This window comes from Tetrao urogallus (assembly GCF_951394365.1).
Source record: "Tetrao urogallus genome assembly, chromosome: 8".
Lineage (NCBI taxonomy): Eukaryota > Metazoa > Chordata > Aves > Galliformes > Phasianidae > Tetrao > Tetrao urogallus.
In genome coordinates, this window is record NC_136821.1 from 34582188 (window position 1) to 34594327 (window position 12140).

General features: G+C 48.4%; 2 protein-coding genes across 2 annotated transcripts in view; one reads left to right on the top strand and one right to left on the bottom strand.

Moving 5' to 3' along the window:
* Nucleotides 1-785: 785 nt before the first annotated feature.
* ACKR3 (atypical chemokine receptor 3) lies at nt 786-1880 on the bottom strand (the record flags this gene model as incomplete). Its single annotated transcript, XM_079539123.1, has 1 exon — nt 786-1880. One exon carries the CDS (start codon nt 1878-1880, stop codon nt 786-788), a length of 1095 nt encoding a protein of 364 aa, XP_079395249.1.
* Nucleotides 1881-4695: 2815 nt separating this feature from the next.
* DRC11 (dynein regulatory complex subunit 11) overlaps nt 4696-12140 on the top strand; it is a gene marked incomplete at both ends in the record, with an annotated part of 122217 nt that continues 114772 nt past the window's right edge. The window contains one exon of the mRNA XM_079538896.1: nt 4696-5183. Coding sequence (XP_079395022.1) covers nt 4696-5183 — 488 coding nt within the window. The remainder of the gene's footprint in view (nt 5184-12140) is intronic.

The following is a 12140-nucleotide window of genomic DNA, read 5'->3' on the forward strand; positions in this document are numbered from 1 at the left end:
AATAGAGACAACTCTCAGAAGCAAGATCATTCATTCTGTGCATAAAGATACAGGTTTGTGAAGTCCGGGCATAAGAGTTAACAACTCTTACAATACTGTTAATTTTAACATGATGGTAGCTATATTACAGCACATACATTTCATGCTCCAGACACACGGCTACGACCACCACGTAAAGCTATGGTCAATGAACCGTGCCAGCCAGCAAGGATGCACATCAGAGATCATTGCCACACTGCCTTTTATTGTCATCCTCTTAGCAAGGACAGTTAAAACCAAATGGCAGCCTAACACTCAGACTACAGCACTCTGGATACACTCAACAGCAATATACTTCAAATACATGATAAAAATATATTTCATTTTCAAATACAATTGTATAAGGTACACCGATAGCCAGAAAATAAAGTCTCGAGCTTTTAAATACAACACACTATATATAATAACATATACAATGAGACAAGAGGGAATCTACACATGGAAGGAAAAAGCTTATTCTGAAAACGAATGTTATCTATGGTACACAATGGCTTTGTCTGCTAGGAAGTCGGTTCCATTTGCATAGCATTGTCAAGAAGTCCAGACTGGGCTAGGAGGAGGAACAAAACACACAAACAAAACGCTTAGTTTTGGTACCACTTCCATATTGTGCCTGATTCTACTCTTAAATTACAGTTTGCTATTTCTCTTTTGTAGGCTGTAATTCATGCCCCGTTCATAACAAGCATAAGGAAAGGGGGGAAAAAAAGTCAGAGAGTCAAGGAGGGCTCTTGCTGGAGTTGCAGTCATTTGGTATTTTGCTCCAGAGCAGAATATTCCGCTTCTGACACTCTGGAAGCGTCAATAAGCTTAGTGAGACCAGTTTTGGCAGAGTACTTGAAAATAAAGGCTTTCATGAGCTCGTATCTGTAATTGCGATTAATGAAGCTATAGAGGATGGGGTTGACGCAGCAATGGACTAGAGAGAAACACTGAGTGATGTGAAGCGTGGCGTACAAGAAGTTCTCCATTTGACAACTGAAGGGTATGAAATGAAGACTGTAGAAGATGTCGAGAAGGACAGTTGTATGGTAGGGTAGCCAGCAGACAAGAAACACCACCACGTAGGAGAAAATGATCTTCCCACTGCTCTTCCTCTCTTGGTCGCTGGAGGCAGAGATGGCCTTCGCAAGGAGGAAGTAAAAGAGAGCAATGACTGGAAAAGGGATAAGGAAGCCCAAAACGACAGAGATGAGCTCCATGCCGATCAACCACTCTTTGAAGCTCTCCTCGGGATACAAGGGACGGCAGTAGGTTTCATTGCTGGTAGAGACTGTCTTAAGGAAATAGGTGTCTGGCAGAGATGCAGAAAAGGCAAGAAGCCACACCAGGATGCAGATGCAGCGGCGGATTATCTTCTTCTTGCGATTACTAGAATTGGTGAAATAGGCAACTGAGAGGTAGCGGTCCACGCTCATGCATGCCAGGAAGAAGATGCTGCCGTACAAGTTGATGGAAAATATAAGGTGAGTTATTTTGCACGTGATTTCTCCCATGTGCCACTGGTTATGCTGGACGAGGGAGACAACCCAAACAGGAAGAGTGATGACAACGCACAGATCGGCGACGGCCAGGTTGAAGATGTAGAGGTGGGTTTCATAGCCAGTCATTTTGGCTTGGAGATTGACCCACACCACGACGGAGTTGGCCACCAGCCCTATGACAAAGATAAAGATGCAGAAGAAGGACAGGGTGTAGAGCAGGGCACTTTTGTTGAGCGTGCCGGGGCATGCCGTCGCATCGACTGTGATGCAGTCGCTGTTGTTGCACATCCAGTTGATCTCCGTTAAGTTGGCCTTTTCCAGAAAATCAAAGATTGAAGTCAAATCAAGTGCATTCATGTTTGCTTACTTCAGGTTTCGAGTGACCTACGGAACAAGCGGGATCGAAAGAAAAGATCTGAGGTTAATGGGTGTATTTCTGCTGTCTTCTTCATACCAAAAAGCGCATGCGAGACACGTTGCTTTAGTGATGTCCTGCTCTGCTAATACGTTTTCATAAAAGAGGTCTGTGGAGTAAAGGAAGCAGAACAGACACACAGCAAAACTCATCTGGTCCACGAAAGAGGAACAGCGCTAGCTTTGTGTGGGATTCTTTCCTGCAGCTCGTGTCTGACATCATCAGGTTGGCTATCATCCCCGGGTGTGAAATCCGCAAAGTACGCCGTGGCCAAATAAATGTCAGGCAACTAAATCTGTCTTCTCCAGCATAAATGATGATACTATCGCTTTCAGCAGGGGAATCTTTAAGCCATTTTATCTGCACTCCCTCAAGCATAGTAGAATTGATCTGGCTGATACACGGTACTGTAAAACATTTACCACAAGTTCTGCTAAGCATCTTGTCAAGTCCAGCTCCAGCTGCATTAAGCAGAAATGGGGAACTAAGGGGCTTTGTACCCTCATCCAATTTTAAATTTAAATCCTGCTCCATTCTCCCTCCTTCCCTTCAATTCTATTTTACAAAGCATCCCCTGTGTTTAACGATTATCACGTAGCTCTGAGGAAAAAGAATCAGAGCTTGACCGCTGAGTAGATCTGCCGGGCTTAAGTTTTCCTTTTAGAAGAGAGCTTTGATTTACAAAATACTCCCCCATCACAGCTGGCTCCACAACAACTGCTTCCTCCCCACCCTCTCTCTTTTCTAAACCTACTTTCTTGCCTCTTCAGCCCCTTCCCCCATTGGCAGACAGCAGACAAAGCACTGGGCTACTTGTTCAGTTCCTTGCCAGCAGAAAGAAGGGACCCAGCAGACCCACACGGCTCACACAAAATCCAAGCTGGACTGCTAATTACCATTGTGCTTTTGGGGCAGCGTAAAAGGCCTCCTGCCCCGCTGGGCCAACAATACCACCCAAGGCTGCTCCTGGGCTAGTCGGACACCTGCCAGCCAGAGTTTCTTCCTTCTTCCACACCAGGGGATGCATTCCTCTCATTCCCCTGGAGCACCAGGCCAGGTTGCAAAGGAGGAACTGTCCCGTTTGTGCCACCCAATCTGGGAGGACAGCTGGAGTCCAGTGATGGCACAGGTGGATCGCCCTGCAGAGCTCTGAAGGCCCTGGAGCCGCATCTGCAGCACAGGCTGTGCGGCAGCTGTATCTCTTCCAACACACAGCAGTAACACCAGCAGGCTTTGCAGCCCATCCTTCCTCCCAGCTTAATTGCAACAAGTAGCTTTCTCTTACTCTGCTGTCTGGCCACTACAAGGCGGACAGCCTGAGCAAGCTGTCAAGGGATACAGTAAGTAAAGGATCTGTCAAGAAAAGCATTTCTCACTCGCTGCCCTTGTTAGCTGATAGCTTCAGCTTGCTTTTCTCTCATCAATCCCCCTCTTTCAGATATAAAATCCTTTAGACACTTTAACGTCCTGAAACATAGCCAGAAGCCTCATTCTTCTCCACAATTAAGATGTAAATCCTGTAACTGAGAGCATCCTTCTGCTTCCTGCTCCCAATCCCAGGGCAAGCTTGCACTCAACAACCAAGTGACTGAAACAAGCCAAGGAGAGCACACAGGGAAACAACTTACTCAACCACCTGTATCTCTCAATGTCCTTACCTCCCCAAAGGATCTCTTGGATGGGATGCAGGTTTTAGTAGGACTTATGAGATAGCCTGCATTATGGAAACTCACAGGGAACACTCAGCTCCAGGATGTTCTAGGATCAGTTCTAAAATGTTGGAGACAACAGAGCAAGGAAGAGTTGGGACGTGCTTCTGCACTAAGCAGTCTCTTCTTGTCCCCACAGGGGACTGGCACCTGGGCTGGGGAAACTTCATGCCTCTGAAAAGGGTTCACAAAGCACCTCTTAGCCCTCTGTCTGCATAATCAGCTCTTCCCAAAGCTCCCACCCATCCTGCCTCGCCACAGCCAGGCTTTGCCACAGAGACAAACTGAGGAAGAAAAGGGAGATAAGGGGCTGGGGGGGGGGAGATTACAGGAGAAGATTCAAGGCACTATTGTCCCTCTGGAAGGGGAAGCTGGTGGCACTAACAATGAGGAGGGCCATGCACACAGCCAGGAGAGATCAAATCTCTCCACAAACAGGGCCCAAATTGGCCCCGTGAGGGCACCTAGCTCACTGCTGCAAACCTATCCAGCCTTCCAGTCTTTCATCTCACCGGCACGCTGAAAGACAAGGCTGAGATTCAAACCAAATTAACTGCCTGTTTGGCTAAGTCCTCTCACCTCGCCTCAACGCACTCAAAGCAACCTGAGCTCTCCCTGCCAGCACAGAGCCCCGCGCAAGGGCAAGGCTGACATCTGCGCTGCTCCCAAAGAGCTGTCACAGGGAACACCATCCCAACACAGACCTGAGACGTCCCCCATCACTTTCTCCAGTGGAAGACACAGGTTTCAGTTGGGTCGGGACGCTGGGAGACCCACTGAGCAGCTGGGATCAGACTCAGCCAGGGGTTAATCGGCCAGCAGAAATGCACGAGGTTCTGCAAAGCACAGGCTGCGATCTGAACCTGCGCAACCCCAACTAAGTTCAGGGGGCTGCATGCGAGAGATCGCCGCTTCCCCCTACAGCCAGCAAAGGGAAATGAGATGCTCTGCGTTCACAGGCTCAAGCCTCGCCGGCTAGCGAGGGAAAGAGGCGGACAGCCCACGTCTCCCTGCCACCTGCGAGCACCGAGCCCAGGGGAGCAGAGCGATGTTCAGCGGGCAGATCCCGCTCGGCACGCTTTGCTCTCCGCGGGCACGCAGGGCAGCACAGCCCGACCTCCCGCTCCGCTTCAAGCCCCATCTCCGACACTCCGCACTCCCGAGCCGTGCCAGGAACAGCCGCGTCACCCCATACCGCAGAGCCAACCCTGCCATCGCGGGACACTCCGCCACCTCAGCCCCGGCCCGGCTCCCCCCGCGGCCTCCCGCCATGATTACCTCACAGCCTGCGCGCCTCCCGCTCCGAGCCACTGAGCGCCGCCCGCCGCCGTCGGCCCTTATAGCGGCAACGGGAGACCGCCTCCGGAGGGCGGCCCTGCCCGGCCCCGCCGCCCGCCCCCGGCCCGGGACAGCTCGGAGGGCTCGCCCGGCTGTTCTTATGCCTTCGGCATACACCGGGCTGGGTCAAGTGGAGAGAGCCTCGGTCAGCAGCAGGGAGGGAATCTCACCTCTGCTCCCTCGCAAAGCGGAGAAAAAGTAACGCCAAGGAAAAGTGAGAGGGTGTCAGAGACGTGCCTGCTACAGCTGAAATCCCCGCTGCATCTCTCCTCGTTAAAGGAAAGCTATCTGAGCACCTGCCCTGTGAAGGAACCACACAACCGTTCCGTTTGGAAAGACTTGAAAGACCACCCAGTCCAACCCCAGCCCATCCCACCATGCCCACATCCCTCAGTGCCACATCCGCACGGTTACGGAACAGCCCCAGGGTCCCCCGCCACCTCCCTGGGCAGCTGTGCCACTGCATCACTGCTCTTGCTGAGAAGAAATGCTTCCCGGTATCCAACCCGAACCTTCCCTGGTGCAACCTGAGGCCATCACCTCTCATACAATTGCTGGTACTGCCACCTCACCACAGCTTCCCATCAGGGAGCTGTAGAGAGCAACGAGGTTTCCCCTGGGCTTCCTCCACGCTGAACAACCCCAGTTCCCTCAGCTGCTCCCCGTAAGACTTGTGCTCCAGCCCATCACAACTCTGTTGCCCTTCTCTGGGCACACTACAGCGAGGGAGAGAAACACCATTAAAAAGTATGCATTTTGTTTACCCAACAATACTTAAACTTATTTCCGTGGGCAATCAAAAGCTTCCATTCAAACATCACCAAGCAGCAGAGTCCACGGATGCATCAGATTTGCATCCTGCATGCAAAGAGCGTTAATCAGACTCAGTTTCTCTGCTAGCAAGGGGGAGATGATTAAGCTGTGGACATGATACCTCCCACAGCTGAAAGGATGCACTGATTTTAGCCTATCCCACCGTGTTTTAGGTGCCAGGAAGGAGAAGGACAGAAGGATGAGCCCCTCGCTGTCCCACAGATGGAGCAGGTGAGATGAAATGTACCTCGTTCCCTTCCCCAGATGAGGATAGTTAGATCCTCCCAACTTCACAGCTGTCAATGAGCAAAGCATTTTGGCATTCGCTTAAATTCTGCATGCTCGCTGAAGCCCGCGAATGCTGGCGGAATTGAAGTATGATGAGTTCAGACAATGACAGGCTTCAGTTTAAAAATAAGTGCGTGCCCTTGGCTAAATCAGGCTCTGAAAATCCTAAGCGAAAAAAAAAGTACTGTTGCAGAAGCCCAGAGTCCCTTGGTCAAAAAAGCAAGCAGTTTTTCTTTACTTGGTGCACCAGAAAATAACATCAAGGATTACAGCCTCTCCAAAAATACCATCCCGCATCAGCAACCACAAGGCTGCTTGCTGTCCAGGAGTTGCAGGCAGCCTCCTCTCTTGCATCTGCTGAGAGCAGGAGCAAAGCCCTCGCTGCCCTCGCTCCCCTTCCAGGTCCTCCCTCCAGCTATCTTTTACAGGGAACACGTTCCACACGCAGAAGGGACGAGCCCATTCCCTTTCCATTATGAAAGCCAGATTTTGCTCGGTGCTCAGGGATAAAATGCTTGAGCAGTAAGCAAAATAACACTGTCTCAAAGAATTGCACAACAAAAAACCATCCCCCTACAACACAGCAAGCAGAGCTGCGGAAAAGCTGGGCACCCCAGATAAGATCAGCACAGGGCCAATGCTACTTGCTCAGTGAGATTAGTTCTGCTCTATAACCACTGTTAAAAAGGCAGTCCAACCACAGCCTCCAGGAGATGCGAGCTCTGAGGCAGCTCATCAAGCAGGAACTCCCTGCACAGATGCAGCAAGATGAGTTCTTACCCATCCAAGTTTCCTTCTCTCCTGGGACGTGGATTTACGCCATGAGAACTGAGCAAGAACTTGTTCAGCAGTTGTAACGTGGCTTCACACCTGGAGTTTGCCATCCCAGACTGCAGGCAGTGCAGAGAAACTCTAAAGGCTGAATCCTGAACATCAGGCAACTGCTTGACAAAGCCAGCAGCCCCAGCCTCCAGCTCCACAGCTGCGCTTTTTGTTTTGAAGGGTGACAGCAAGCAGGCTGTCTTCAGCAGCAGGATTCTCCCAGCACAAGCCTCTGCTATCCATGTCCGTGGGCAGCATAGGGCTTTGCATGAAATCAACACTCTGCTGTGCTCGGCGCTGAAGATAAACACACATAGGGGTGAGCTCTGACCAGTGGAGATAGAGAGAACTGTCATACCTATGAGAGAAAAGTCAATGAAAAGAAAACACAGCTGAATGACTTGACCCAGCATATTTGGCACAACACAGTGTGGAAAGCTGGTTTATTACTTTAACTGCCTGCCCAATAAGCCTGAATTAAAGCAGTATCTTTCTTTTCCCTCAAAAGCACAAGTTCTTAGTGCTTACACTAACAGGGCAACGGGCAGAAATAGAAAATCCAGGATTCCACAGCTTCCCTTGCAGCCTCTCCCTGCTGAAATGAGAGCTGAAAGCCCCCTCGCTTTCTCTTAAGGCTTCCTTTTCCAACTGTGAGGCAGATGGAAGCTAACACCAAGCCCTGCCCACTTAAGTCAATAGATTAAGAAGAAAAAAAAGAATGCAATTTGGCAGCTTTAAGTGTTAGAAACATTTGGGGGGTGGGGGGGGAGTGAGAGAAAACCAATATGGCAAATTACATGTGTGTGCGTTGGGAGGGGGGGCATTAGAATTGCATGGCACATATCAAAAGGGGACAAAGGGAAACATTTCTCCATTGCATAAGAGAGGATATGCATGCAGCAGCAGAAGACGGAAGCAGCATCACCGAGCGTGTCTGAAGGCAGCAGCATGATGCACAGGCAGAGAACAATGTGCTGGCCAGGAGTGCAAACACCCACGTTGAGATGACAAAGCCAGGGATAGCTGAACAGACAGGCGCCTGCAGGAAATCAGGCTGTGATACATGAAGTGTACAAAGGTAAAAAGCTTCCTGCAGTCCTGGGAGTCAGTGCCAGCGGGCCGCTAGATGGAAACGCAGCACTCACTTCCTCTCTCCTTCATGAAGGTTCTCTGTCCTCTGCCAGTCACGTTCCTCGCTCTGTAAGACATCTGGAGACACCTCTGAGAAATGGCAGGAAACAAGGAACGTCCAGCAGGCCGTGACTGTGGCACAGTCCAGTTTCACTTCCCCTTCAACAGAAAACAATTAAGTCGTTTAATGCCCACCCAGACATGGGCTGGTGGTGCTGGGTGGGACAGGCTGGGATGTTGTGCTCACACTGAGCTTCTTGGGACGTCACAGGGCTTCAGCATCTGAGGTACCACATGCCAATAGGCCTGTGAGAACCTGCAGCTGGAGATTGGTGTTTTCCAGGCAGAGAGGATACTGCCTGTAGCATTTACCTCTTGACAAGTGATGATGAACAGTGCTGATTCAGGGAGACAATATAAAGCACGCACCGCTTCACATGCGTCTCAATCAATGGGGCCACCCAGGATTGTAGCTGCTCTTTGTCTTTCTCCTCTGAAGACACACCATAAGAGAGGTTAATGCCAGTGCCCCTTGCCCAGTCACCCTGCCAGCACTTTCTGTCCATCCCAGCAGGATCTGCAGCCGCTGATCCCAGCAAGTTTCCCAAAAGCCAAGCATAGGTACAGCACGCATCCTAGCAGCCAAGGGAAGGGCCAGCAGAGCAATCAATTTGCCGTTTTCAAGGCTAAGAGAGAGAAATCAATTGGTGGCTTAATTAGGAATATTACCCACATAGCTAATAATTATCTGTAACAGCTCTCTTCTTCACAGCTCACTTCTGCTTTAACTCCTCTTCCACTAAATAAAGGTGTTACCTGCGGATGTTATTTGTGGCTTCATAATCTACTGTCAGAGGCATTATAGCAATTTATTTGAAAACGCACTGGACCATGACCACAAGGAAGATAGAGCAGGACTATGAGCAAGAAATCCTGCCTAGAGCAGTCAAGCAGAGAGCAACGAAGACTTCAGAGGCATTGATTTTTATATAAGCACTGCTCCAAACTTCTCTCCATATTGCACTGTCTCAGCCCAGCATCACAACCTGCACATTTTAAGGGTAGATTCTGACAGAATCTGCAGCAGCAATGAGTGTTACAAGTGGCACAGCAGAGCAGAGAGGGGAAAAAAAGGATTTGAATCAGGATGGTGGAACCCCCCTCTCTACCTTGCCTTGCTTCCTTGGGAAAAACTCCTGCTAGGTGTAAAATGACTGAATGCTACACACCGGTAAGAAATAAAAAATTCATTAAATCATAAATCTTTTGGAAAGGGGATCTACTGGGGAGATTATATTCACTTTTCATAGACATATTAATTCAACAGTGGCATATCATATTGTTCTTTGTGGGGAGAAAAGACACATTGTTTTAAAGCACGATATTTAGAGCAGTCCTTTAGGAAGGAAAGCAAATATAATCTTGGCAAGGGAAACTGACTACATGAACGTAGAATAAGGGACATAAAAAGCAAGGCCCAAGTCCCAGCTGCTGAAAGTCAGCATAGCCTGACCGGAGTTACTGGAGCTAAGCCCACGCATGGGAGCTGAGAATGAAGGTCACCCCAATTGAGCCACAGTTCCTTGAAATATTACATGAACACCAAGGGTAATTTTTTACTGGGCCCGTTATGAACGCTGTCTAGCCTGCTAGCAAATGCTGACGGCAGGTGAGACAACGAATGCATTACAACTAAGTTCTCCACAGGTTTGATGTTTGTCGGGTGGGAATTATCTGGCACGCTCCTTTGGAACTCTGACTGCTGCTGGGCTCAGCACTAGAAATTGCCAGGCTCTCAGGGTTTGGGTAGAACTGGAAGGCCAGCTGCAAAATAAGGGCTCACTATAGCCCTGCTTCAGCTGCACACGTCTTCCACTCCTTTCAAATGGGACCTAATCTTCCCTTTCTCCCTACCTTTAGGGCAGCTGCATAGGAGATGCAGGTTCCAATTTCCCCCAGGTTGGCTTGAAGCATGGAGAACACTGGAATCCACTGCTATGCGCATTTCCTCTCCAGATGACAGCTCCCTCTCAGAATCCTACAAGTATCTTCATTTTGTATTGCATCAGATGCACAAGACTGAAACAAGATGGTGCCAGGCACTCCAGTGAATCAAAAACCTAGTGGAAAATTATCAGTAAAGCTGTAAACTTTTTCAGCAGTGGTAAATTTTCCCATGCTGGTTGTAACCAATTTCTTGTAACCTAGAGGACCTCCCATGGGGGAACCATAGGATCCTCATACCTGGGAAGGGATGTTCCTTTCACCCCTAGGCACCTAAATGTAATTGCCTGCATTAGCCAAGAAGCAAAGCTGCTCTCACAAATATCTCCAATTCACATGCCTCTATTTTCAAGACTGGCTCAGATCAACTTCACACAGCTCCGTAAGCACAAGTCCAATCATCCCAAACGGGTTCAGTGTTGTTCTGCTGTACAGCTGCTCTCACAATAGCTATGGGAAGGTCTTCAAGGTGCATACAAATTAACATACAGTAACTGTTCGTGACCACGACCTTTATCTGCAAAAAATTGCCGTGCAAATTATTCTATCAAAGCAAATTCTATCAAAATTATTCTACCTGGAGGAACAAGGGTAAAACAGCCAAACTTACCAACACAAAGTAACAATGACCGTTGAACAGTTCTCACACAATAATTCAACATAGGCAAGTCAGAACCTTAACCAGCTCAAGCACAGGGAACTCAACTTGGTCCATCAGAAAGGTTTAATGAAGGGGCTTGCTTATCACTCAGACTGCCTGGGACTTCTAGCAAAAATAAAAGCACGCACACATGCAAACTGGGCTCTCACTTTCCTCTTTGCTTTTGCCTACACAGCTATCTCAGTCAAAACTTTCCCATCCATTCCACTGAGGTGTGAAATTGGAAGCATCATTGCTCCCACTGACAAAAGCACGCACAAGACTGTTCCTAGGTAATTGAGTAGATGAAATTAAGAAGGCTAATGCAATATCAACCACCAACGGTCAAAACAACAAAGTCAGAACACACAGCCCACAAAGATTCTTAATGCAACATTAAGTCAGCCGTACATTATTGGTATTTGCTAAAAACGTATTTAACTGCTGCTTGAGATGAAGAACACCAATAAGGCTGTATTTCTACCCACACCTGGGTCAGGTTCCCAGCTGAGACAAGCTGCTTATACCAGCCAAGCACTTTGGATTTCTTTTGCCTCTAGAAATTCTTGTTGCTGGGGTTCTTAATGCTGGCTATAGGTGCAAGTCATGCTGGCAGCTGGTCACAGCCAAATGCTGTAGGAAGCCAGAGGGGTCTTAGACTACTCCAGAGCTCAAATTATCCAATGTGAGCACAAGAAGGCAGCCCATACTTCAGCTTCTGTCCAGGGCCCCTTGGAAAGTTAATCCTATCCGATTACACCACTTCTTTTTTTCCATAGAAGAAATAAACAGTCTTTTGTACTAAACATAAGGCTGCTTTCTTTTGAAGGAAGATTTATCATCCAGGATAAATTCATGAGTTCATTCCATTTTTGTCCCAGCTCTTCAAAGCAGTGTTTTTACTTTATGATGCAATATCATTTGGTTTTGCCCGTGTGCCAGACAGTTCCCCAAAGGAGATGCCATTTTTTGTTCTCTTTAAGAAAAATGAATAAAAAAAAAAAAAAAAAAATCATGAATGTAGAGCAACCCATCAGTTGTTTAAAGCCTGCACACCAAATTCCCCACACACACACACATTATAGCCATGAATACACACGTGCACAGAACTGAGACCAGTCAGGAGACTGCAAATACTAGGGATGCAATCAATGGCATCGCCCTATGAAGAGCAGTAACCAGTGGATGACAAAATCTGCTCTGAAAAGCCCCGGGAGAGGTCTCAGCTCTGAGACAAGAAGGATGGCTTGCTTGCCTTCCCCACACCAACAGGGACTCTGTTGTACTGAACAGAAACCTTGAACTCATTACAATGTCACTCTGTCTTTGGAACCGATATCCTGTGGGGGAATCTTCTGGGAACGTATTTTGGTTCAGATGTGGGTCAAGGAGAGTTGACTTGACCTGAAAATAAATCCAGGCAATCTCAAGCCGAAGAGCTATTGACTACTGTTTGC